Genomic DNA, 27,167 nt, shown 5'->3' with positions numbered 1-27,167 from the left:
CATGGCAATTGCCCTTGTGCCAGGCTCTGAGCAGTTTCTCCTTTCTGCCACCTCAGGAGGTAGGGAGCATCTTTATCAATCCCATTTACAGATGAGGAAACAGAGGCCCAAGGAAGGGAGAAACGTCACACGCTGAAGGTCACACGGCAAATTAGTGGCAGGGCTACAATTTGAATCCAAGTGCTCCCAAGTTCCAGAACTTGGACCCTCTCTCAACCACTGTGGTTTCCTGTCTCCGAATAATAATAGCAGCAACCTCAGGCTGCTACTATTTTTGTCAATTTGTTTATATTTATTTGTTATTTTAATTTGTTACTGCTAACAAATAAATGAGAATCTTTGAGTAAAGTGCTTCACAGGGGACCAGATTCAAAATTCGTATGTGGGGACATTATTGTTACTATTTGGCAAATATGGCCCGAGGAGCCTCAGGGACAGTGGCAGAGAGGGAGGAGTTCCGGGGTAGTGTTCTAGACGTACTGTGATCCCAGGGACGCCGCAGGGTGAAAGTGGGGGTCTTGGGGGTAGGCTAGAGGGGCTGAGCGCCCCCAACCCGTTCCTTGCATTGGCGCTGAGAGCTGCAGTTCTACCACACACCACACGGGGGCAGCCGATCACCTCCCTACACGCGCCCCACACACTCCAGGGTCCACCCCTGCCCTCCCTTCCCCAACAGCGTCCCCACCCCATTTCCCAGATGTGGGGGGACTGAGGCTTACAGAGAGGGAGGCTGCAAAGTGGATGAACCTTGAAAACAGCATGTGGCCGGGCGCGGTGGCTCACGCCTGTAATCCCAGCACTTTGGGAGGCCGAGGCGGGCGGATCACGAGGTCAGGAGATCGAGACCACGGTGAAACCCCGTCTCTACTAAAAATACAAAAAATTAGCCGGGCGCGGTGGCAGGCGCCTGTAGTCCCAGCTACTCAGGAGGCTGAGGCAGGAGAATGGCGTGAACCTGGGAAGCGGAGCTGGCAGTGAGCTGAGATCGCGCCACTGCACTCCAGCCTGGGCGGCAGAGTGAGAATCCGTCTCAAAAAAGAAAAAAAGAAAACAGCATGTTTAGCGAAAGAAGTCAGACGCAAAAGACCACTTACTGTATGCTTCCATTCATATGAAATATTCAGAATTGGCAAATCCATAGACAGAAAGTAGATTAATGGTTGCCAGGGGTTGGAGGCTGGGGAATGAGAAATGACTGCTGATGGGTACCAGGTTTCTTTTTGGGGTGATGAGAATGTTCTGGAATTAAATAGTGGTGACGCTTGCTGCAACCTTGTGAATATACTAAAACCTACCGGTCTCTGTTTGAAAAGGGTGAATCTTATGTATGTGAATTGTATTTCAATAAAAAATAATAATAAATTTTAAAAAGGGGGCTGGACGCAGTGACTCACACCTGTAATCCCAGTACTTTGGGAGGCCAGAACGGGAGGATCACTTGAGCCCAGGAGTTCGAGATCAGCCTGGGCAACATAGTGAGACCCTGTCTCTAAATTAAAATAAAAAAAATAATTTTTAAAAAGGAGGGGGGCGGGCACGGTGGCTCACGCCTGTAATCCCAGCCCTTTGGGAGGCCGAGGTGGGCAGATCACGAGGTCAGGAGATCGAGATCATCCTGGCTAACACAGTGAAACCCTGTCTCTACTAAAAAAAATACAAAAAATTAGCCGGGCGCTTGCAGGTGACAAGCGCCTGCAGTCCCAGCTACTCGGGAGGCTGAGGCAGAAGAATTGCTTGAACCCAGGAGGCGGAGGTTGCAGTGAGCAGAGATCACACCACTGCACTCCAGCCTGGCGACAGAGCAAGACTCCGTCTCTAAATAAATAAATAAATAAATAAGGCGGGGTGGAAATCCTGCACGATCCCAGTACATGATGGGCCACTGCTGACCATGGGTCCGCGGTGCAGAGGCCAAGCTGGGGGGCAAGGCCTGTTCCTCCGCCTCCCAACCTGGTCATCCAGCTAGCCCTTCCTCCACAACCTATGTCTGGTGAATTCATTCCTTCAACTGGGGCATTCAGACCTTTGAATCTTAACCCTTGGATCCAGGAGGGAGCTGTGATCCCTAAGCCCAGCCCCCGATCCTAATGTTGACCCCAACCCTGATCCCAGCCTGGACTTTGCCTAGGCCAGTGATCACGCATCCCCCTCAGGCTGTGCCTGAGCACTTGAACACAATTTATCTTATTTATTTATTTGTTTGTTTATTTGAGATGGAGTCTCACTCTGTCTCACAGGCCGGAGTGCAGTGGCACAATCTCGGCTCACCGCAACCTCTGCCTCCTGGGTTCAATCGATTTCTTCCGTCTCAGCCTCCCGAGTAGCTGGGATTACAGGTATGCACCACCACACCTGGCTAATTTTTGTGTTTTTAGTGGAGGCAGGGTTTCATCAGCTTGGCCGGGCTGGTCTCAAACTTCTGACCTCAAGCGGTCCACCCACCTTGGCCTCCCAAAGTGCTGGGATTACAGGCATAAGCCACTGCAACCAGCCCAGTTTTATTTATTTAAAAAAAATTTTTTTTTCTTAATTTTTGAGACAGGGTCTCTCTCTGTCACCCAGGCTGGAGCGCAGTGGCGAGATCATGGCTCACTGCAGCCTCCACCTCCCAGGATCAAGTGATCCTCCCACTTCTGCTCCTTTAGTAGCTAGGACTACAGCGTGCCACCACACTTAGCTAATCAAAAAAAATTATTTTTTGTAGAGACGGGGTCTTGCTATATTATCAGGCTGGTCTTGATCTCCTGGGCTCAAGCAATCCCCCTGCCTTGGCTCCCAAAGTGCTGGAATTACAGGCATGAGCCACCACACATGGCCCTAGCCTTTTAAAGTAACCCTGACTCTCATACCCAACCCCACCCAGCACCAGCTCCAGCCCCAGCCCTCACTTCACTTGGCATCCCAACTCTAGCAGGAAGTCCATCTCCAAACCCACCTCCAATCCTCAGCTTCATTTAAATTCATTTAAATCTTGACTACTGAGGGCCAGGCACGCAGCTAGGCTTATAAAGATGAACAGGATCAACAAAGTGAGCTTTGCTGAGTTTACCTGCAAGGAATCCAGTTGCATCTGATAATTTCAGATTGTAGAAGGTGCAATAAAGAAACTGACAGGCTGGGCACGGTGGCTCACGCCTGTAATCCCAGCACTTTGGGAAGCCGAGGCAGGAGGATGGCTTGAGGCCAGGAGTTTGAGACCAGCCTGGAGAACCTAATGACACCCATGTCTCTACAAAAAATACAAAAATTAGCTGGGCATGGTGGCGCATGCCTGTAGTCCCAGCTACTCAGGAGGCTGAGGTGGGAGGATCTGTTGAGTCTGGGAGATCCAGGCTGCAGTAAGCTATTGTTACGCCACTGCACTCCAGCCTGGGCAACAGAACGAGACTCTGTCTCAGGAAAAAAAGAAAAAGAAAAATAAATTGACAAAGCAGAGTGACGACTCTGTGAGACGGGACAGTGGAGAACAGAGGAAGAGACAGTGGGGCTGGAACTGGGATGATGAAAAGGAGGGCCTCAGAGACCTGGGTACAGGGGCTTCTAGACAAAAAGAACCACAATTCCAAAGCCATGTCCAGTGCCCTCCTCCGTAGGTCCCACTCCCCAGCCCCTGGGCCCAGCAAAACTTCCCTCCTGGTCTTCAGCCCGTGGCAGGGAACTCCAGAGAGATGCGTGCCTGCCCCCCGGTTCTCATTCTAAGGCCTCGGGGCTTGCCCATGCTGGAGAGCAGCTCTGGGCTGGCGTCCAGCTTGGGGTGTCTCCCCGGGGCGCCCAGGATGGTGTTGTCACCTTGGGAGGCGTGAAGAGCATGCAGGCGTGGGCGCATTCCGGCCTGGAGCGGGGGTGAGGGTGGGGGCCCGGCTGTGGGCCTCGGCCTTCCCAGCCCAACCGCAGCCTGGCCTAAAAGGGCAGACAGATAATGAGTCCTTCCCGCCCCTGGCCCCAGAGAGGGAGGGGTTTCCTGACAGGAAATTGTCCTCCTCCGAGCACCCCCCCAACTCAGATCCAAGCTCTCAGCAGTCCTGGCTGAAGTAGCCTGGGGACAGGACAGCAGCGGGAACAGAAGGACGGGCAGGAGGACAGAGGTGAGTGTGCTGGGGACAGGGGGAAGGAGTCCCCCTTCCCCGGGGCAACTGGGAAAACAGTTGCCCTTAGTTACACTGGACCAGAGCTGATGAGAACCTGTACCTTGAACCCAGCAGAGGCTGGGGGCAAAGAGAGAATCTGGGGCCTGACTCCAGGGGGGTGCTGGCGAGAAGGCAGAAAGGAGATGAAAATGAGAGGAGGGTGCAGGGGAGAATTTGAGGACTCGCGGGCTCCAGAAAGGGTGCAAGGGAGCACTGGAAACCTTGGTGCCACCAAAGGAGAAGAGAGATGAGATGACATTGGGTCGAATGTCCTGCGAGTCTGGGTGGGAAGACTGAGGCCAGGAAGGATCAAGTATTTGTTCTATCCCAAGAGATGGGGTCTCGGAGATGGGAGACAGGGACCAGGTGGGGATTGAGATCAAGCAGGAGAGACCGAGATCAGGTTGGGATTGGAGATGTGGATGAGCTTGCAGTGGTCTGGGCTGATGACTGGATTGTGTTTGGGGTCAAGGACTAGATTGGGGTTGCACTGGTTGGGGTTGGGCTTGGGGACATGCCATATAGAAAGACCGTTCTCTAATACAGACGCTGAGCGTTGGAGGTGATGGATTCCGCAAACCGAGGTCAGGGCCGCTGCAGAAGGTTAGGGACTCCAGGGAAAAGGCTGGCAGTGAGGAAGAGGAGGAGGGGCTCAAAGAGGGAAGCTCTGGTGGCCAAGACATCCTGCGGGCCTGAGAGGCTGGGGGCTTGAGGGATGCCTCGGAAGTGAGTCAGGGGCTGGGCACTGGGAGGCAGACAGAGGGTTGGAGGGGGCAGGATGTCAGCACCAGTTTGCAGAGGCGGGTGTTGGAGCCAGGAAGGGGAAAGACGTCGGAGACAGTTTTGGGAAAATGTTGCAGCCAGGTTTGGGGATGTTGGATCCAGTTTGGAGGCGATATTGAAGCCAGGTGGGGGAAAGTCAGATGTAGTCTGGGCAAGGTTGACTTCAATCGGAGGGAAATTCGAGCCTGAAATTTTGAAAGGAAGATGGAGACAGTTATGGGGTGGAGGGGGGATGATGGAGCCATTTTGGGATGAGGCATATGGATGCCAGTTCAGAGGATGAAAGAGAAATCAAGGCTGGGTATGGTGGCTCATGACTGTAATCCCAGCACTTTGGGAGGCTGGGGCAGGTGGATCGCTTGAACTCAGGAGTTGACCAGCCTGGGCAACAGGGCGAAACCTCATCTCTACTAAAAGTACAAAAATTAGCCAGGTGTGGTGACTTGCACTTGTACTCCCAGCTACTCGGGAGGTTGAGGTGGGAGGATTGCTTGAGCCTGGGAAGCAGAGGTTGCAGTGAGCCGAGACCATGCCACTGCACTCCAACCTGGGTGACAGAGTGAGACTGTCTAAAAAATAAAAGAGAAGGACAGAGCGCGGTGGCTCACACCTGTAATCCCAGCACTTTGGGAGGCCGAAACAGGCGGATCACAAGGTCAGGAGTTTGAGACCAGCCTGGCCAATACGGTGAAACCCCATCTGTACTAAAAATACAAAAATTAGCCAGGCGTGGTGGTGGGCACCTGTAGTCCCAGCTAGTTGGGAGGCTGAGGCAGGAGAAATCGCTTGAACCCTAGAGGTGGAGGTGCAGTGAGCTGAAATCGCGCCATTGCACTCCAGCCTGGGTGACAGAGTGAGACTCCATCTGAAAAAATAAAATAAAAGAGAAATGAGTGTGCAAATAATGTGTGTGCATGGGGGAGTATCTATTGCACACAGCCATGGGGGCTCCAGGCAAGGGGTCGTCATGGTGACTGCCTCCTGTGGGGGCGGGGGCCCATGGAGACTGGAAGGAGGTCCGAGAGCGTTTCTAGGAACTGGAGGGTTGAGAAGCAGCAGCTCAGGGGTTGAAACAGGGAAAGAAAGAAGGGGCCTCCCCATCATGGAAAGGGGTGCTCTTACTTATAGCCTAGGCAACCCAGGCCTTTTGCACACCACCCTCTTCCCAGGCCTCCTGTCCACCCCCGCACGTCTGCATAATCCTGACCCTGTCCTGACCTGCTCAGAACCCTGTCGTGGTGACAAACAAGCTACAGGTCCAGCAATAGAAGAACAAGTGAACATCTGACCCTTTACACAATTCATACAGTGGAATATTACATAGCACTTAAATGAACTGGAGCTGTATGGCTAGACATGGATAAATTCTCACAAGTTCATAACGTGAGCAAAAAAATAAATTTTAAAGCAAGTTGCAAGATACAAATAGTATGATACCATTTATAGAGAGTTTGAAACCATGTAGAACAGTATATTATTTCTGGATACAAGTCTATGGAGCATGGGATAAAAATCTACTTGGACGGGTAAACAGCACATTCATTCTGGACGCTGGATTCCTTAAGAGAAGGCCAGAGCGAGTGGGACCAGGAGAGGTGGCAGGAGGAGGCTGCACGCATTTGTAATTCTTTTTTTTTTTTTTTTTTTTTTGAGATGGAGTTTCGCTCTGTTGCCTAGGCTGGAGTGCAGTGGCACAGTCTGGGCTCACTGCAGCATCCGCCTCCTGGGTTCAAGTGATTCTCCTGCCTCAGCCTCCCAAGTAGCTAGGACTACAGGCACCCGCCACCACACCCAGCTAATTTTTGTGTTTTTAGTAGAGGCAGGGTTTCACCATGTTTGCCAGGCTTGTCTCGAACTCCTGACCTCAGGTGATCCTCCCTCCTCGGCCTCCCAAAGTGCTGGGATTATAGGCGTGAGCCACTGCGCCTGGCTTGTTCTTTAAAACAAAAATCAGGGCAGTGGACGGTGGCTCACGCCTATAATACTAGCACTTTGGGAGGCCGAGGAGGGAGGATTGCTTGAGGCCAGGAGCAGGAGTTCCAGACCAGCATGGGCAATATAGCGAGACCCCATCTATAACAAAAAATTAAAAAATAAAATTAGCAGGATGTTCCCGTTGCTTGGGAGGCTGAGGTGGGAGGATTGCTTGAGCCCAGGAGTTCCAGGCTGCAGCCAGCCATGATCACGCCTCTGCACTCCAGCCTGGGCAACAGAGTGAGATCCTGTCTCTAAAGACAAAAGCAACAACAAAAACCTGAACTAAGAGAGCAAATGATTGTGTGAGCTGTGGCTAGGATTGTAGGCACAGAAGTGTTTATTGAGCTTGTCTTCTGTACTTTTCCGAATGTTTGAACTATTTCATTGTTTTAAAAAGCACCTATCTGTGGCTCTGCAGGGCTCTTGGAAGAAAGCCTGTCCCTTATCAAGGAACTTAAAGCCCTGCGTGGCCTGCTCCTTAGTGACCTCTTCCAGCTCGACTCACCCTCCTCCTCCCCACACAAGGAATGAACTGTCTTGCCTCTTTCCTTCCTTCATTTCCTGTTTAGCACCCATTCCCTGAGTGTCTGCCCTGTGCTGGGAGCTGGGGACACAGTGGTGACTGAGACAGCCCCAGCCCTGTCCTGCTGAGGTTTGCAGTCCAGTAAGGGACACAGATCTGTCCCCAGACAGGGATGACCCAGAGCAGGCAGAGATGAGGTGTGGGAACCCAGGGACTGTGGGAGCCTGAGGGTCACGGAGGGCTTCCTGGAGGAGGGGGCATGGGGCTGAGTCCTGAAGTGTGAGTCCTGAAGTCCTGACTGGAGCATGGAGAACAGGCGTCTATGTAGAAGCACCAGCAGATGCTGAAACCTGGAGGTTCCTGGGGTAAGGAGGAGGCTACGGGACAGCACTAGTGACGTGTGCAGCTGCCAGAGCATGAAGGCTGTGGCGAGAGGCCTCAGCTTTGTCCTGAAGATACTAGGGATCCATGGAAGGCTTAGGAGATGGAGAAGAGCAGGTTTGTGCTTTTTCTTTTCTTTTCTTTTCTTTTCTTTTTTTTTTGAGATGGAGTCTTGCTCTGTCGCCCAGGCTGGAGTGCAGTGGCGCGATCTCGGCTCACTGCAATCTCCGCCTTCTGGGTTCATGCCATTCTCCTGCCTCAGCCTCCCGAGTATCTGGGGCTACAGGCGCCTGCCACTGCACCCAGCTAATTTTTTGTATTTTTAGTAGAGACGAGGTTTCACCGTGATCTCGATTTCCTGACCTCGATCCGCCCGCCTCGGCCTCCCAAAGTGCTGGGATTATAGGCGTGAGCCACTGCACCCGGCCTGGTTTGCGCTTTTTCAAGGTCCTCAAAGGCGGACTGGAGGTGCCAAGACTAGAGGCTGGGGACCAGGGAGGAGGCCAGGGCAGGGAAGTGGGCAAGGGTTCCGCTTGGGGTAGGGGCTATGGGAAGGGAGTGAAAGGAGGGAGCGCAGACTGAAGAGAGGCTTAGGAGATGGAATGGGCAGGACTCAGGAAGCTGTAATGGCAGGGACGGGGGCTGCCCTGGCCACTGCTGTGTCCCTAACGCCTGCACAGGGCTGGGCCCATGGCAAATACCTAGTAAGTTGTTTTGTTTTGTTTTGTTTTGTTTTTTGAGACTGAGTCTTGCTCTATGGCCCAGGCCAGAATGCAGTGGTGTGATCTCAGCTCACCGCAACTTCTGCCTCCTGGGTTCAAACAATTCTCCTGCCTCAGCCTCCCGAGTAGCTGGGATTACAGGTGTGTGCCACCATGCCCGGCTAATTTTTTAATTTTTTTATTTTTAGTAGAGACGGGGTTTCACCATGTTGGCCAAGCTGGTCTCGAACTCCTGACCTCAGGTGATCTGCCTGCCTCCACCTCCCAAAGTGCTGGGATTACAAGCATGAGCGACCACGCCTGGCCTTAAGCCATTTTAAAAGCATACAATTAAGTGGCACTTAATGCATTCACAATGTTGTACAACCATCACCTTTATCTAGTTCCAGAGTGTCTTCCTTTCCCCAAAAGGAAACCCTGCATCCATTAGCAGCCACTCGCCATTCCCCGTTCTCTCCAGTCCTATTGTCAGTCTCCTTTCTGTCTCTAAGGATTTGCCTAGAGACCTGCGAGGTGATTTGCACGTGTAATCCCAGCACTTTGGGAGGCAGAAGTGGGTAGATCCCTTGAGGCCAGGAGTTTGAGACCAGCCTGGGCAACACAGGAAGACCCTGTCTCAATAAATAAATAAATAAATAAATAAGTGGGCATGGTGGTGCACACCTGTAGTCCCAGCTGCTGAGGAGGCTGAGGTACGAGGATCATTTGAGCCCAGGAGTTTCAGGCTGCAGTGAACTATGATGGGGCCATTGCACTCCAGCCTGGGTGACAGGGTGAGTCCCAGTCTCAAAAAAAAAAAAAAAATTAGGCTTTGCCTATTCTAGACATTTCCCAATAAGTTTTTGCTGAAGAGATGAATGAGGGAGAGATGACAAGGGTACAAATCAAACGGGAGAAATGAAGGGGATGAGGGGGTGTAGGCAGGTGCTCAGGAGTCTGCCCTGGACGTCTGGGTGGATGGTAGGGCCTGAGTCCCCATATCATCTCTGCCCTTGACTGACTGTGTCACCTTGGGAGGGAGCCTTCCCCTCTCTCAGCCTGTTTCTCCACGGAGTAGGAGGATCAACTTAAGATAGAGAATATTCCAGGCCAGCAGAGGTGGCTCACGCTTGTAATCCCAGCACTTTGGGAGGCTGAAGTAGGTGGATCGCCTGAGTCAGGAGTTCAAGACCAGCCTGGCCAACATGGTGAAACCACGTATCTACTAAAAATATAAAACTTAGCCTTGTGTGGTGGCGCGCGCCTGTAGTCCCAGCTACTCCGGAGGCTGAGGCAGAAGACTTGCTTGAACCTGGGAGGCGGAGGTTGCAGTGAGCCGAGATCGTGCCACTGCACTCCAGCCTGGGTGACAGAGTGAGCGAGACTCCATCTCAAAAAAAAAAAAAGAGGCAAGGCGCGGTGGCTCACGCCTGTAATCCCAGCACTTTGGGAGGCCGAGGCAGGTGGATCACAAAGTCAGGAGATCGAGACCATCTTGGTTAACACAGTGAAACCCCGTCTCTACTAAAAATACAAAAGTTAGCCGGGCGTGGTGGTGGGCGCCTGTAGTCCCAGCTACTCAGGAGGCTGAGGCAGGAGAATGGCGTGAACCCGGGAGGCGGAGCTTGCAGTGAGCTGAGATCGTGCCTGCACTCCAGCCTGGGCGAAGAGCGAGACCCCGTCTCAAAAAAAAAAAAAAAAAAAAAAGGCCCCATCTTATAAGCTTGTGCAGATCAAGGGCTTATCAAGTGCTCAGGCAAGTGTCTGGTACGCTCACCCCAAAGTGCTCGGTACACAGAGGCACCGTCATCCACACCACCATTGTCATCAGCATCGCCCATGGTCATTATTTTTTCCCCAGGTCCCCACCTGTCAAAATGCCTATCCTGAAGAATCTGGGAGTGTCAGACCCTAAGGTGCCCCGGGCGGGGACCCTGCCCCTGAGGTCCTCTCGGAACCCCTTTGAAGAAGTTTCAGGGCTGGAGGAAGAAGAGGCCGGGGAGCTGGGGTCCCTCCCCAATGGAACATCTTGTCGCCGCCGCGCCACCCTGGAGAAGCTTGCGGGCCTGGCCCCCTTCCGGCTGGGCTGGGCCCCGGGCCGGCGGGCAGGCAGCCCTGGGGATGGGCAGCCCCGCTCTTTCTTGGGCCGTGTGCTGGTACCAGGGATACGCAGGAGCTCAGCAGATTTTGGCCTCCTGGCCCGGCTGCATGGGACCCGAGCCCACGGCGACGAGGAGGCAGCGGGGGAGGCCGCCCGGAGACTGGCCTTCCTGAGACTGGGGCGTGGATCGAAGCCCCAGCGTGCGTCCCTGGCTGAGAGAGTGGTGCCTGCAGGCGAGGCAGCTCCAGAGCCCCCACCCAAGGTCCCAGAGCCCCCAAAGATGAAGGAGCCGTTGTCAGGTGAGTCCGGAGCCCTGACCCTGTCCTGGGAGAATCCCAGTGCCCATGTCCATCCCCAGCCCTGGTGGTCCCAGGCTTCATACTTAAGCCCATCCCAGCTACCACCTGTGACCCCGACCTGCAATTCACATGTCTAACTCACATCTCCCACCTCCATGCCAGCTCCACCCGTTACCACTGCAGTCCTAATCCCTGTCGTCAACCTTTCTCTTCAGTGCCACCCGTTAATATATGCCCGCCCTCAATCTTTGCCTCCTCCACCTGCCGTCTTCAGCCCTACTCCCATGTCTAAAGCCAAGGGAATACCTGATTTTGGTCCCATCTCTCCCCCTTCTCTTTCTATCCCCAATTTCTCCAATTTCTTTATTTTATTTATTTTATTATTATTATTTTTTTGCCTCTGTCGCCCAGGCTGGAGTGCAGTGGCGCAATCTTGGCTCACTGCAACCTCTGCCTCTGGGGTTCAAACAATTCTCCTGCCTCAGCCTCCCGAGTTGCTGATATTACAGGCATGTGCCACCTGGATAATTTTTGTATTTTAGTAGAGATGAGGTTTCACCATGTCGGCCAGGCTGGTCTCAAACTCCTGACCTCAAGTGATCTGCCTGCCTCGTCCTCCCAAAATGTTGGGATTACAGGCTTGAGCCACGGCGCGTGGCCAATTTCTCCTTTTTATGAGGACACCACTCACATGGGATTCGGGTCTGCCCTATGATCTCACTTTAATTTGATTGCCTCTGTAAAGACCCTATTTCCAAATCAGGTGACATTCTGATGTACTGGGGTGAAGACTTCACATATCTTTTTTTTTCTGGGGTGACATAATTCAATCCCTAACACCACCCTGTCTTCATCCTCAGTCCCCATTCCTACTCCAAGCCCCAGTGTCTTCCTCAGTGCCTTTTCTGTTCTCACCCCACACTTATTCCAAGCCCACCATCAGTCTCTATCTGAGACACATCCGTATGCTTCTCGTACAGCTCATCCTTTCCTCCAAATGCCATCTAATTTTGGAGACAGGGTCTCGCTCTATCACCCAGGCTGGAGGCTAGAGTGCAGTGGTGCAATCATGGCTCTCTGCAGCCCTGACCTCCTGGGCTCAAGCAATCCTCCCACCTTAGCCGCCAGAGTACCTGGGACTACAGGCACACACGATCACACCTGGCTAATTTTTACATTTTTTGTAGAGATGGGGGTGTCGCTATGTTGCTCAAGTTGGTCTTGAACTCCTGGCTTCAAGTGATCCTCCTGCTCAGCTTCTCAAAGTGCTGGAATGACAGGCATGAGCCACTGCGCCTGGCCTAAACGCCATCTTTAATGTCATTGTCTACGTCCAACACCATGGCAACCCCCAACTGGTCCAGCCCCGTTTCATATCCCATTCTTCCCCATGTTCACCTTCCACCCTTTTAAACTCTTTTGGTCTCACTCTTAACCCCCAACCCCAGGCTCCTCTCAGCACCCACCTTCCACCCATTTCCCTCTGGCGACCTCCTTTTTTTTTTTTTTTTCCTTTGAGACAGGGTCTCACTCTGTTGCCCAGGCTAGAGTGCGATGGTACAATCTCGGCTCACTGCAACCTCCGCTTCCTGGGTTCAAGCGATTCTCCTGTCTCAACCTCCCGAGTAGCTGGGATTACAGGCATGCATCACCATCCATGCCTGGCTAAATTTTTTTTGTATTTTTCGTAGAGATGGGGTTTTGCCATGTTGGCCAGGCTGGTCTCGAACTCCTGATCTCAGGTGATCCACCCGCCTCAGCCTCCCAAAGTGCTGGGATTACAAGCATGAGTCACCGCACCTGGCCATCAACCTCCTTATTCAGTCCTATTTGAGTTCCTAGTTCTTCCTCAGCCCCCAGTTTCAATTCCAACTCCAAACGCAACCTCCTCTTCATCCCTAATCTATCTTCACCCCTATCCTGAGTCCCAGTCCTAAACCCCCATCCCCAACCTCCATCTTCAATTCCATCCATGTTCCTATTCCCAAGCCCAACTCACTTCCACAATTCATCTTCAAACTCACATCAATCTTTTTTTTTTTTTTTTTTTGAGATGGAGTCTAGCTCTGTCATCCAGGCCGGAGTGCAATGGCAAGATCTCAGCTCATTGCAGCCTTCGCCGCCTGGGTTCAAGCAATTCTCCTGTCTCAGTCCTGAGTAGCTGGGACTACAGGAACGCACCACCATGCCTGGCTAATTTTTGTATTTTTAGTAGAGACCAGGTTTCACCATATTGGTCAGTCTAGTCTTGAACTCCTGACCTCAGGTGATCCGCCCACCTCCCAAAGTGCTAGGAGTACAGGCGTGAGCCACCGCGCCCAGCCTTCACATCAATCTTTATGTCCTTTCCATCCTCAGCTTTCACCTACATTCCCCTCCCCCACCTCTCCAACCTCATCCCTACCCAGACCCCAATGTCATTCTTGCCTCTTTCCCATTTCTGTCCAGACTCCCACCTGACCTCATCCTAACCCTAAACTCCCTCATCCCAACCCCCACCTTCACCCCATCCTCACCTCTGGCCCTATCCCCATCCCTGTCCCAATCCCCATCTTAATTCACCGCCACCCCCAACCCTGCCTTTATCTCTGCCCCCGTGCCTGAGCCCTGCTTTTAGCCCCGAGGCCCGAACTGCTCCAGGGCTGGGGACCTCAGGAGAGCCTTTTCTGTCCTCTGATGCCCTCCACGTTCTGGCCAGAAGCTATTTCAGCCCCGGCTCCCTGGGGACTGGGAGGGCACTGGAGGGAGGTGAGGAGGGGGTGACTAGAGCCCCGCCTTCTGGAAACGGATGGGCAGAAATAGCGCTGGCCAGGAAATAGTTTCTCTGCCAGGGAGGAAGTGGAGGGGGTGGAGGTGTCGAGGGTAACCCTGGGCTGCCAGGACCCTCCTTCAGCCTCAGAGGCCTTCCAGCCCCATGACTCCCCTTTCTCGAGGCAGTCTGAACTCATCAGAGGGCCAGATCAGCCCACAGCCATCCCCACCCCAAAAAGACCCCATCAGTGGTCCCATATCCTCTCCCCATCTCCAAGCCACCACCCTGCCCCTCCTACTCCCACCGGCTGCCTCCATCCCTCTCCCCCTTACGTGGCTCCTCTCTCAACCCTCTCGCCTCCTCTGACCCCTCCTCCATTTTTCCGCCCTGCAACCTCCCCAGATCCCTTCCTCAGTCACAGGCATTTTTCTTTTCCCTCTCTCTCTTTTTTAAGTTTTTATTTATTTATTTTTGAGATAGTCTTGCTCAACATGTTGCCCAGGCTGGGGTGCAGTGGCGCGATCTCGGCTCACTGCAACCTCTGCCTTCCGGGTTCAAGCGATTCTCCTGCCTCTCGAGTAGCTGGGATTATAGGTGTACGCCACTACGCCTGGCTAATTTTTGTATTTTTAGTAGAGACGAGGTTTTGCCATGTTGGCCAGGCTGGTCTTGAACTCCTGACCTCAAGTGATCCGCCAGCCTCGGCCTCCCAAATTGCTAGGATTACAAGCATGAGCCCCTCACCCTGACCCCTCCCCTACATCCTTCACTCAACATCCTTCTTTCTTGCTCTTCCCCGGGCTCTTCTCTGCTCCCACACTTTCCCGCCTCCTGTAACCCTCTTCCCCTCATCTCTCTCCCCTTCCTAAGCACCCCCCAACCCCGCGTCCGGCATCGCCCTCCTCCCCCCGCGCACTGCTGACCTCCCGCCTTGCTCCCGCAGTGCTGGAGATCCTGAGCCTGATCCAGCAGCGCGAACTAGCACGTGCGGACGAGCACATCCTGGAGCTGGAGGCCGAGGAGCTGGCGCCGTCGAGGGGCGGCGCGCCTGGGCCTCCCAAGGCCGAGGGCGCTGGCGGGGGCCGCCGGGCGCGGGACGTGGCGCTGCTGTACGAGGCCCTGCAGCGCGAGCTGTGGGCGCTGGTGCGCGAGACGCTGGCGGGCCCCGGGCCGGGAGCGTGCGCCGGGGCGGGCGCGGTGGCGCAGCTGGGCCAGGTGCTGGTACAGGAGGAGGCGGCCGACGGGCGTCGGGGGCCCGGGGCGGCCCGCAAACTGCGCGCACGCTGGGCCGAAGCCGTGGCGCGCGCGGCCCGGGAGCGCCTAGAGGCAGCGGCTCCCGGGGCGCCCGGGGGCCTGGCCGGGCAGCTGGAGGCGCTGCGGGCACGGCTGCTGGAGGATATGGCCGTGGTGCGGGGCCGCCTGGCGCCCGCATACCCCGCCGGCCTGGGCGCCTTCGGCGTCTACCTGCGCGGCTACCACGGGGCCCTGGCCGAGTGGCTGGGGGCCTCCGCCCGTCGCAGGCTGCCGCTGGCCGACCGCTACGCGCTGCTGCACTGGCACAATCAGGTCTACCCCAGGTGAGCTGGACTCAGTTGCCCAAGGTCACGTGAAACCCTCAGCCCTACCCCCTAGCACTGGCTTCTTCAGACCTTAAGGACCTTGGGACAGCTGACCCTACAGTCCTAGCACTTTAACATCATTAACCCATCCAGTCGTCAGCACCGCTGACAGTTACAATCCTAGACTCTCACTGCTACCGAGGCTTCCGGTTCCAGCACCTTAGTACCATAGACGCTTGCAGTCCTAGAAGAAGAGCTCCGGCACCATTGTGGTCCAAGAACCTCAGTGCTCTGTCAACACACTCTAGATCGCCTCGCTGTCCACCCTTCCAGTCCCCGAATCTTAGCACCATTGATTCCTCTAGTCCTAGAACCTTCGCGTTGCTACTTTTCCGTTCCTAAAATCTCAACACCATTCTTCTAGACCTACATACAACCTTAGCATCATCGACAGTTACACTCCTAGCATGTAAGTAACACTGATGCTTCCAGTCTTAGAATCCTAGCATTCCCACCCTTTCAGACCTAGAACCTATTGGCACCATTGACTCTTCCAGTTCTACAATTTTAGCACTATCGACAGTTTCAATCCTAGTAGCTCAGCACGGTGGGCCCACCAGTCCAAGAACCTGGGCTTCATGACACTTACGCTACTAGAATCTTAGCTGTTCACCCTTCCAGTCTTAGAGTTTTAGCACTGTTGACCATTCCTTCCTAGAACCATAGCCCCACTGACCCTTCACCTTAATACAATGACACTTAGAATTCTAGAATCCTACACTGCTTTCTCTTTAGAGCCTAGGGCATTAGTACTGTTGACGTTTCCAGTCTTAGAACTTAGAATGTATGGCGCAACCATAGAAGCTTAGTACCAATGAAGCTTTGAATCCTAAACCTTAGCCTCATTCCCTCTTTTGGTCTTAGAACCTCAACACTGTTGATCCTTCTAGTTTTAGGACCTTATTTATTTATTTATTTATTTATTTATTTATTTATTTATTTATTTATTTATTTTGAGACGGAGTCTTGCTCTGTCGCCCAAGCTGGAGTGCAGTGCTGCAATCTCTGCCAACTGCAACCTCCGCCTCCCGGATTCAAGTGATTCTCCTGCCTCAGCCTCCCGAGTAGCTGGGATTACAGGCGCCCACCATCATGCACAGCTAATTTCTGTATTTTTAGTAGAGACGGGGTTTCACCATGTTGGCCAGGCTGGTCTTGAACTCCTAACCTCAGGTGATCCACTTGCCTCGAACTCCCAAAGTGTTGGGATTACATGCATGAGCCACTGTGCCCGGCCTAATTTTTTTGTATTTTTAGTAGAGGCGGGGTTTTACCATGTTGGCCAGGCTGGTCTCCAACTCCTGACCTCAAGTGATCCACCCACCTTGGCCTCCCAAAGTGCTTCGATTACAGGTGTGAGCCACCATGCCCGGCCCAGTTTTAGGACTTGAGTGCTGTTCGCCCCTTGAATTCTATAAGGGTAGCGCCCAGAACCTCAGTACCATGGTCCCTCTCAGTCCTAGAATCTTATTACTGTTGAGCCTTTGTGTCCTAAAACATACCCATTCTTGTGGCCGGGGGATGGACTATGGTCATTAGCCACGTCCAGGTCACCTGTCTACCCCAGAGAAAAGGGAGTTAGCCACATCCAAGCCACACGTTGGACAGTGAAGGGGGTGGGTGGTTCTTCCAACAAAATCAGGATGCTGTCACCGGAAGACTGGGAAGGCAACAGAGATACCCACATTGACCACATAGATCTCATTTGGGAATGTATGTCGATAATGCTCTCATGTTATCTGTAAGGGATGGAGGCAGGATAGGGAGTCTGGAAAGCTTCCTAAAGTGGTGGGAACTGGGTTTGGTCCAATTTGTAGGGCGATGGTGTTTATAATTGAGAGGATGCCATAAGCCCAAGTCTGCGGTGTTTGGGGGTGGATATTGATGATATCACATAGCTCCAGGCATGTAAGCTTGTAGAAGGTGGGGAGAGAGGGCTGGACTGGGGAAGCCTCCAAGGCCAGGTAAGGCAGCAGGGCCTCAGAGCATAGGTGCAAAGGGAACTTCTGTCTGGTGAAATGGATCATGGGTGAAGCCTTGCATGTCAGATCTTCAAGCCTGGACTTGACCCCTAAATATCATGCCGGGACACCATCCATCAGGGAGCTGACTCAGAGAGCTAGAGCCGAGGAAGCAACAATTCCAAAGACTTCCTCTGAGGGATGAGCAGAGATGACTTAGAGAGAGGAAGGGAGTGGCCCAGGGTCACAGAAACAGTGGGTAGGAGGGTGTGGGGAAGGTTCCAACTGCCCAGCCCCACTTTTCACAGACCTCCTTTTCTCTCACGCCCATCCCCAGAGAGGTCCTAGGGCTGGTGGACATGGCCGCCCTGGAGAATGGGGAGCTGGGGCCCCTTCTCTCCCCGGGCACCCTGCGGGGTTTGGAGGATGAATGCGTCACAGATGTCAAGGTACCTGGAACTTTGCATTTTGGAAGCGGGAGCTGCTGTGGAGGGAGGGGGTCACAGTGGGCTTGGGAAGCCTGTCCCCTCCACCTTTCACCCTTTCCAACTCCCTTTTCCCTTTACGAACTTCTGAGTTCTGTCCATGTGCCATAGACACAAAGGCCGCTGTACAGAGACACTTGGTAAAGGTTCAGTATATCTGGACACTTCAAACCTTAGAGTACAAGAAAGTTAGTCACAGAACTACAGCTCACAGGCCCAAAGACTCACAGAAGTATGGCATCAAAGATTTTTTTTTTTTTTTTGAGGCAGGGTCTCGCTCTGTTGCCAGGCTGGAGCATTGACCTCCTGGACTCAAGCGATCCTCCTGCCTCAGCCTCTCCAGTAGCTGGGACCATAGGCACGTGCCATCAGCCCTGGCTGACAAAGATCTTCACATATAAGCAGGGCTGGTAATAAACATGGTTAATTACTGAACCTGCACAGACACCGCTGAGCAGAATGGCCCAGCCATGCACGCCCTCCCCGGCTACAGTGATGTTTGCTGTCTCAATTCCAGTCCTACTTCCAGCCACAGAAATCAGTCAATGCTTCTTAAGAGCCTAGAACCATAGAAAAGAGATCTGGATCCTTAAACTCATCAAATTGAGGATTATACCTTTTTATTTTTTTAATTACAGATGTCTCCCTCTTTTGCCCAGGCTGGAGTGCAGTGGCATGATTACAGCTCACTACAGCCTAGAACTCCTGGGTTCAAGGGATCTTCCCACCTCAGCCTCCTGAGTAGCTGGGATTACAGGCACACACCACCATGCTTGGATAATTAAAAAAAAAAAAATTTGCAGAGACAGGGTCTTGCCATTTTGCCCAGGCTAGTCTCAAAATCCTGGCCTCAAGTGATCCTCCAGCCTCAGCCTTCCAAAGCTCTAGGAGTATAAGCATGAGTCACCCCAGCCGAGACGACACATTTGATCAGAGAATCAGAGATGTGAGAACCTTTGCATCCCAGCCTTTGGAGTTCTTGAAACACAGAATCTGAGAATCTTAAACTGTTTGGCAGAACCTGAGAGCAGACTCTTGGGACCAAAAGACAATAAAACATAGACCCTTGGCCGGGCACGGTGGCTCACACCTGTAATCCCAGCACTTTGGGAGGCTGAGGTGGGAGGATTTCTTGAGGCCAGGAGTTCAAGACCAGCCTGGACAACATAGCAAGACTGTCTCTGTTTTAAAAGTTTTGTGGCCGGGCACAGTGGCTCACGCCTGTAATCCCAGCACTTTGGGAGGCCGAGGCGGGTGGATCACGAGGTCAGGAGATTGAGACCATCCTGGCTAACACGGTGAAACCCCGTCTCTACTAAAAATACAAAAAATTAGCCGGGCATGGTGGCGGGTGCCTATAGTCCCAGCTACTCTGGAGGCTGAGGCAGGAGAATGGCGTGAACCCGGGAGACGGAGCTTGCAGTGAGCCGAGATCGCACCACTGCACTCCAGCCTGGGCGACAGAGCAAGACTCCATCTCAAAAACAAAACAAAACAAAACAAAACAAAACAAAACAAAAATGTTTTGTAAAACATTTTAAAAGTTAGCTGGGTGTGGTGGCACATGCCTGTAGTCTCAGCTACTCAAGAATCTGAGGCGGGAGGATTGAGTCCAGGAGTGTGAGGCTGCAGTGAGCCATGATGGTACCACTGCACACCAGCCTGGGGGACAGGCAAGACGCGGCCTCTAAAGAAAAACAATATTTAATATAAATAATACTTCATACATATCATAATATGTAATAATAGGATTTATATTTAATATAAATATTAAATATACATTATTTATGTATACATATTAACATATAAATGTGTATATTATAAATAATATACAATAATATATTATATTATAGCTTTATAATGTACACATGTGTACATTACTGTACATATATATATTTTTTGAGACGGAGTTTCACTCTTGTTGCCTAGGCTGGAGTGCAGTGGCACAAACTCGGCTCACCGCAACCTCCTCCTCCCGGGTTCAAGTGATTCTCCTGCCTCAGCCTCCCAAGTAGCTGGGATTACAGGCATGCGCCACCACGCCCGGCTAATTTTGTATTTTTAGTAGAAACGGGGTTTCTACATGTTGTTCAGGCTGGTCTTGAACTCCCAACCTCAGGTGATCTGCCCATCTTGGCCTCCCAAAGTGCTGGGATTACAGGCATGAGCCACCGCACCTGGTCACATGTATCTATATTATTTATAATATATTATTTATAATATGTATTATTGATTTATATTTAATATTTATATGTTAATATAGATTACATATTTCATGTACTATAGTATATAATACATACTAATTATTAATATATAAATAATGTATTATGAATTATTAATATATACATTATATAGCCTTTACTAATATTTAATATATAAATATATTACATATTATATAACATATAATATTTAATACATAAATATATGTATATATTTAATTATACACACACATACGTGCACACACACACAATTAAGCCCTTGCTTATTAGATGGAGGAAGCTTAAAACCATGGACTATTTTATTTTATCTATTTATTTATTATTTTTTAATTTATTTTTTTGAGATGGAGTCTCACACTGTTGCCCAGGCTGGAGTGCAGTGGCACGATCTCGGCTCACTGCAAGCTCCGCCTCCCGGGTTCATGCCATTCTCCTGCCTCAGCCTCCTGAGTAGCTGGGACTACAGGCGCCCACCACCATGCCCGGCTAATTTTTTGTATTTTTAGTGGAGACGGGGTTTCACCGCGTTAGCCAGGATGGTCTCCATCTCCTGACCTCGTGATCCACCCGCCTCGACTTCCCAAAGTGCTGGGATTACAGGCGTGAGCCACCGCGCCCGGCCTATTTTATTTTTATTTTTGAGTTGGAGTCTCACCCTGTTGCCCAGGCTGGAGTGCAATGGCATGATCTCCACTCACTGCAACCTCTGTCTCCCAGGTTGAAGCAATTCTCCTGCCTCTGCCTCCTGAGTAGCTGGGATTACAGACACGCACCACCACGCCCGGCTAATTTTTGTATTTTTAGTAGAGACGGGGTTTCTCCATGTTGGCCAGGCTAGTCTCGAACTGTTGACCTTAGGTGATCCGCCCACCTCGGCCTCCCAAAGAGATTACATGCGTGAGCCATCGCGCTTGGCCAAACCACAGACTTTTAATATGAATTTCCAAACCACAGAGTTAGGAGTGGGAAGGGCTGCAGAAGTTTTCTGGCTCAGCCTCCCTCCCCAGCATCACCTGGACAAGCTCATAGGTAGAATCCAGAACTGCCTGGGGTTAAGGGCTAGGGGATTGTGGTGGGAGAAGGAGATAAAAAAAGACCTCCAGGCAGCCCCCAACTCCTGCCTGTCTCCCCTCTCCTTACTCTAGGCTCAGACCCGGGCCGCCCTTCTCCGTGTGCTGCAAGAGGACGAAGAGCACTGGGGGAGCCTGGAGGACCAGCCCAGCAGCCTGGCCCAGGATGTGTGTGAGGTAGGAGGTGGAGGGAGGCTGGGGGATGGGCTGGATGGAAAGTGGGACCTTGCCCCTCCTCACCTCTTCTTGTCGCCCTGGACCTCGCAGCTGCTGGAAGAGCACACAGAGCGAGCACCCCGCATCAGCCAGGAGTTTGGGGAGCGGATGGCCCACTGCTGCCTAGGCGGGCTGGCAGAGTTCCTGCAGAGGTAGGGGAACCTGGGAGCACGGGTTAGCTCTGCTGGGGGTTGGGCATCAGGGCCTGGGATCCAATAGAGAGAGGAGAGATGAGAGGGAGTCACCTGAGGACAGGTAAAGTGCCACTGCAGGGATGGTGGCTTTGGCAGGCTGGGTGCCCACGAGGGACCCTGACCCAGTGGCACCCTATCTGTCCCCTTTCCTCCCACCAGCTTCCAGCAGCGCGTGGAGCGATTCCATGAGAACCCAGCAGTCCGGGAGATGCTACCTGACACCTATATCAGCAAGACCATCGCCCTGGTCAACTGCGGCCCCCCACTGAGGTGAGGGCATCCATGGTGTGATGGAGGGAGGACCAATCCAAGGTGGAAGCTGACCTGGGATGCCCGGATCCTGGGTGGGGATTGCAGAACTGACTCAGAGGAGTCTGAGCATGGGACCTTAGACGCATAAAATCTGGGAGTCCTTGAAACAGCCATAGCACCACAGAGCATCTGAAGATTGGAGTGTTCAAATTACAGAAACCTAGACACCGGACTCAAGACTCTAAGAATGACAGATTTTGGCTGGGCGCAGTGGCTCATGCCTGTAATCCCAGCACTTTGGGAGGCCGAGGCGGGCGGGTCACGAGGTCAGGAGATCAAGACCATCCTGGCTAACACGGTGAAACCCCGTCTCTACTAAAAAATACAAAAAAAATTAGCTGGGCATGGTGGCGGGCGCCTGTAGTCCCAGCTACTCGGGAGGCTGAGGCAGGAGAATGGCGAGAACCCAGGAGGCGGAGCTTGCAGTGAGCTGAGATCGCGCCACTACACTCCAGCCTGGGCGTCAGAGCAAGACTCCGTCTCAAAAAAAAAAAAAAAAAAAAGAAGAGAGAGAGATGGGAGTCAGCTGGGCACGGTGGCTCACACCTGTAATCCCAGCACTTTGGGAGGCCGAGGCGGGCAGTTCATCTCAGGTCAGGAGTTCAAGACCAGCCTGGTCAACATGGTGAAACCCCATCTCTAAAAAAATACAAAAATTAGCTGGGCATGATGGCAGGTGCCTATAATCCCAGCTACTCAGGAGGCTGAGGCAGGAGAATCGCTTGAACCTGGGAGGTGGAGGTTGCAGTGAGCCGAGATCCCGTCACTGCACTGCAGCCTGGGTGACAGAGCGAGACTCCATCTCAAAAAAAAAGAAAATAAAAGAGATGGAGGTCTCTCTATGTTGCCCAGGCTGGTCTCGGACTCCCAGGCTCAAGTGATGCTCCTGCCTCAGCTTCCCAAAATGCTGGCATTACAAGCATGAGCCACCGCGCCTGGCCATTCCCATTTCCTATCATTGTAGCAGTCTGTGCTCTTCCATTGCTGAATGGAGAACAGTCTGGACCAAGCACTTTCTGCCCAAATCACAAACACTGGGCGCTTGACCCAGCAGATCCTCTAGGAATGCACCCTTCAGAGGCCAAAAGCTCATGGGATATGACATATGTGCAGGGTTCCTCCCTGGAAAAAATGGAACCAACTGTCCATCTATCGAGGGCCAGTTAAATAAATGATAGGACAGCTAAGCAGTGGAATCCAGTTCAGATGTTAAAAAGGAGCGTGAGAACTCTTCATGCCCTAACGGAAAAGTCTCCAAGCTGTTGAAGGAAAGGGCAGAAGTGGGTATACTATTCTACCATTTGTATTACAAATAATAATAAATGGCCGGGGCAGGATGCAGTGGCCCATGCCTATAATCCCACACTTTCGGAGGCCAAGGTGGGCGGATCTCTTGAGGCCAGGAGTTCAAGACCAGCCTGACCAACATGGTGAAAACCTGTCTCTACTAAAAATACAAAAATTAGCCAGGTGTGGTGGCGGGTGCCTGTAGTCTCAGCTACTTGGGAGACTGAGGCAGGAGAATCACTTGAACCTGGGAGGTGGAGGTTGCAATGAGCCAAGATCGCGCCACTGCACTCCAGCCTGGGCAACAAGAGCAAAACTGTGTCTCAAAAAAAAAAAAAAAAGAGAAGAGTAAGGGTGCAGTTTCAGAGCTGTAGACCATTAGAACCCCAGACTTGGCCGGGTGCGGCGGCTCACGCCTGTAATCCCAGCACTTTAGGAGGCCAAGTCAGGTGGATCACAAGGTCAGGAGATCGAGACCATCCTGGCTAACACGGTGAAACCCCATCTCTACTAAAAATACAAAAAAGTAGCTGGGTGTGGTGGTGGGCGCCTGTAGTCCCAGCTACTCAGAAGGCCGAGGCAGGAGAATGACATGAACCTGGGAGGCGGAGCTTACAGTGAGCCGAGATGGCGCCACTGCACTCCAGCCTGGGTGACAGAGCGAGACTCCGTCTCAAAAAAAAAAAAAAAAGAACCACAGACTTTTAGAATGGAGGCCTCCACACTCTCACCCAGAAAGCACCAAGAGAAACTGAGACCCGAAGACACAGAGAGACCCCCTTCCCTCCCCCAATATACCCTAGACCTCCTAGCCATCCATCCCTCAGCCCCCCAACATCCATGAGTCCCCTGACATCCCCAGACACCCCCCATCCCCAGACACCCCCAACCTGTCAAGCATCCCCTGACCCCTCTCCAGAGTCCCTGACCTTTCTCAGCCTCCCATCTGACCTGTCACCCCTGTGCCCCTCTGATCTCCCTAAGGGAAGACAGGTCTAGGCAGTTGGGCTGAGATGTTGGGGTCCCTCAGTTTTGGCTCTGTTGATCCCCACAGAGCTCTGGCCGAGCGCCTGGCCCGGGTGGGGCCCCCAGAAAGCGAGCCGGCCCGGGAAGCATCTGCTAGTGCTCTGGACCATGTGACCCGGCTCTGCCACCGTGTCGTGGCGGACCTGCTGTTCCAGGAGCTGCAGGTGAGTGAGGTGGGAGGCCAGGGTTGGGGCCCATGCCAGGACAGGGAAGCGCTGCCCCCCACCATCCTCCAGTTCCTTTTAGCCCGTGGCTCAGTGTTTGGGAAGCAGACAGGGGCGGGGGGCAGGGGCAGTTAAGGCCATGCCTGGGCTGTTGGCGGAGTGGAGAGGGTGCACCCACCGGGATAACAGAGGGCCATCAGCAGAAGGGGGCTTGAGGTTTGGATGGAGCCCCTCCCCACTGAGGTCCCCCAGATCCCTGCTCAGGCTCTCCTAGACCCCAGAGCCCCATACACCCATCTCCTGGTCCTCGTGCCCGCCCTATAGGGGTTCCGTGCAAAGGTGGGTGAGTGAATGTGGTAGGGGGGTGGGAGCACTGAGGAGAGAGACTGCAGGGGGAGTGTGTTCCTGGCCGTAACACAAGCTCAACCCATGTTATACAGTGGAACACTCCCCTTCTCTCTGCTCAGAATCCTCCCACAACTCCCAGCTCACGCAGAGCAAATGCCAAAATCCCACTGTAGCCCCCACAACCCGGCACAATCAGCCCCTTCCTTCACTACTCTCCTTCTCAGACCTCATCTCCTGCCCCTGCCAGCCACCCTCCCCCGACTCCTGGCTCTCCCACTAATCCCACTCCAGCCACGCCAGTCCCCTTGCTGTCTCTTAACCCAGCAGGTACATTCCTGCCTCAGGGCCTTTGCACTTGCCCTTCCCTCTGCCTGGAATGCTCTCCCTCTCACAGCCACATAGCTGCCTCTCACGCCTGTTTCAAGTCTTGTTTTGTTTTGAGACAGTCTCCCTGTGTCGCCCAGGCTGGAGTGGAATGGCACAATCTCAGCTCACTGCAACCTCTGCCTCCCAGGTTCAAGCGATTTTCCTGCCTCAGCCTCCCTAGTAGCTGGGATTACAGGCATGCACCACCACGCCCAGCTAATTTTTTTGTATTTTTAGTAGAGATGGTGTTTTACCATGTTGGCCAGGCTAGTCTCAAACTCCTGGCCTCATGTGATCTGCCCACCTCGGCCTCCCAAAGTGCTGGGATTACAGGTGTGAGCCACCACGCCCTGCCTCAAGTCTTGACTCAAATGTCACCTCAGTGCAACCTTCGCTGATTGCCCCATTTAAAACAGAAGCTCTGACTGGGTGTGGTGGCTCATGCCTGTAATCCCAGCACTTGGGAGGCCAAGGTGGGCGGATCACTTGAGGCCAGGAGTTCAAGACCAGCCTGGCCAATATGGCAAAACCCCGTCTCTACTAAAATTACAAAAATTAGCCAGGCGTGGCAGCACACGCCTGTACTCCCAGCTACTCTGGAGGCTGAGGCAGGAGAATTGCCTGTACCCAGGGGGCTGAGGTTGCAGTGAGCCAAGATCGCACCATTGCACTCCAGCCTGGGTGACAGAGTGAGACTCCCTCTCAAAAAACAAAAAAACAGAAGCCCCTAGGCCAAACCCCCCTCCCGACTCCCTGCTGTTTTTCTCCAAAGCACTTACTGCCACCTGCCATGCTATAGCGGTTGCCACCACACCACCACGCTAATTTTTGTATTTTTAGTAGAGACGGGGTTTCACCATGTCAGCCAGGATGGTCTCGATCTCTTTACCTCGTGATCTGCCCACCTTGGCCTCCCAAAGTGCTGGGATTATAGGTGTGAGCTACCTCGCCCTGCCTATTTATTTGTATTTCTGGTAGAGACAGGGTCTCACTATGTTGCCCAGGCTGGTCTTGAACTCCTGGGCTCAAGCGATCCTCCTGACTTGGCCTCCCAAAGTGTTGGGATTACAGATGTAAGCCACCACACCCAGCTTGCTATCTTAAATATACAGACTTTGTAGCAACAGCAGACACATTCTCAGGACTCACTGTGCCAGGTGCTTGAGAGTATCGGCTTGTTTAATTCTCACTGCAGTCCTATGAGATGGGTTGTAGGTTCATTTTACAGGTGAGGAAGATGAGACCAGCAAGTGGCAAAGCCCATTGCGAATCTACGGTCTTAGTCTATAAACCGCTATGTATGTTTGCTTTTTTGTTTTTGTTAAATTGTTTTTGAGACAGAGTCTCGCTCTGTCACCCAGGCTGGGATTACAGGCATGAGCCACTGTGCCTGGCCTTATAAACCACTATGTATGTTTTGAGGGAGAGAGAGACACAGACAGAGAGCGGAAGCAAAAGAAACAGGGAGAGACTGAGACAACAAGATAGGTGAGGGAGGAAGGAAAGGAGAGAGACTGGGACAGAGGGACAGAGGGAGAGACATCAGAACCAGCTAGAGATAGACTGTGCATGGTGGCTCACGCTTGTAATCTTAGCACTTTGGAAAGCCAAGGCGGGCAGATCACCTGAGGTCAAGAGTTTGAGACCAGCCTGGCCAACATGGTGAAACCCCGTCTCTACTAAAAATACAAAAAATTAGCCAGGCATGGTGGCAAGCGCCTGTAATCCCAGCTACTCGGGAGGCTGAGACAGGAGAATCGCTTGAACATGGGAGGCAGAGGTTGCAGTGAAATGAGATCGTGCCACTGTACTTCAGCCTGGGCGACAGAGTGAGACTCCATCTCAAAAAAAAAAAAAAAAAAAAAGGAAAGAAAAAGAACCAGCTAGAGACATGAAGAGACAGGACACAGTGCTGTGCTCACATGCCTGTGTGAGTGTGTGAACGGCTGTAGGCTTTTGAGGGAGTGTTTGTGTGTGTGTGTGTGCCGTGTGCATGAGTGTGCATGTGTATGTGAGCATCAGCCAGGGTGGGGACCCTGGGAGAATCACCAGGGCCCAGGCATTATGTGGGTTCACTCATTCCTTGCTCCATTTTTGGAGGTTCAGAAAACAGAGCTGGCCGGGCGCGGTGGCTCACACCTGTAATCCCAGCACTTTTGAAGGCTGAGGCAGGAGGATCGATTGAGCCCAGGAGTTGGAGACCAGCCTGGGCAACATAATGAGGCCTCCTCTCTACAAAAAATAAAAAACAATAAG

General features: G+C 52.6%; 1 protein-coding gene across 1 annotated transcript in view; it reads left to right on the top strand.

Annotated features, from left to right (window-relative positions):
- Positions 1–4,018: 4,018 nt before the first annotated feature.
- The window catches only part of EXOC3L2 (exocyst complex component 3 like 2), a 32,920-nt gene continuing 9,771 nt past the window's right edge, over positions 4,019–27,167 (top strand). The window contains exons 1-8 of the mRNA XM_055369716.2: positions 4,019–4,085; positions 10,354–10,892; positions 14,588–15,221; positions 17,562–17,673; positions 21,074–21,175; positions 21,266–21,366; positions 21,568–21,678; positions 24,062–24,197. Of these exons, the coding sequence (XP_055225691.1) occupies positions 10,370–10,892; positions 14,588–15,221; positions 17,562–17,673; positions 21,074–21,175; positions 21,266–21,366; positions 21,568–21,678; positions 24,062–24,197 (1,719 nt within the window). The 5' untranslated portion in view covers positions 4,019–4,085; positions 10,354–10,369. The remainder of the gene's footprint in view (positions 4,086–10,353; positions 10,893–14,587; positions 15,222–17,561; positions 17,674–21,073; positions 21,176–21,265; positions 21,367–21,567; positions 21,679–24,061; positions 24,198–27,167) is intronic.

This window comes from Gorilla gorilla, chromosome 20 (assembly GCF_029281585.2).
Source record: "Gorilla gorilla gorilla isolate KB3781 chromosome 20, NHGRI_mGorGor1-v2.1_pri, whole genome shotgun sequence".
Classification (NCBI taxonomy): domain Eukaryota; kingdom Metazoa; phylum Chordata; class Mammalia; order Primates; family Hominidae; genus Gorilla; species Gorilla gorilla.
This window is presented reverse-complemented; position numbering and strand designations above follow the sequence as displayed.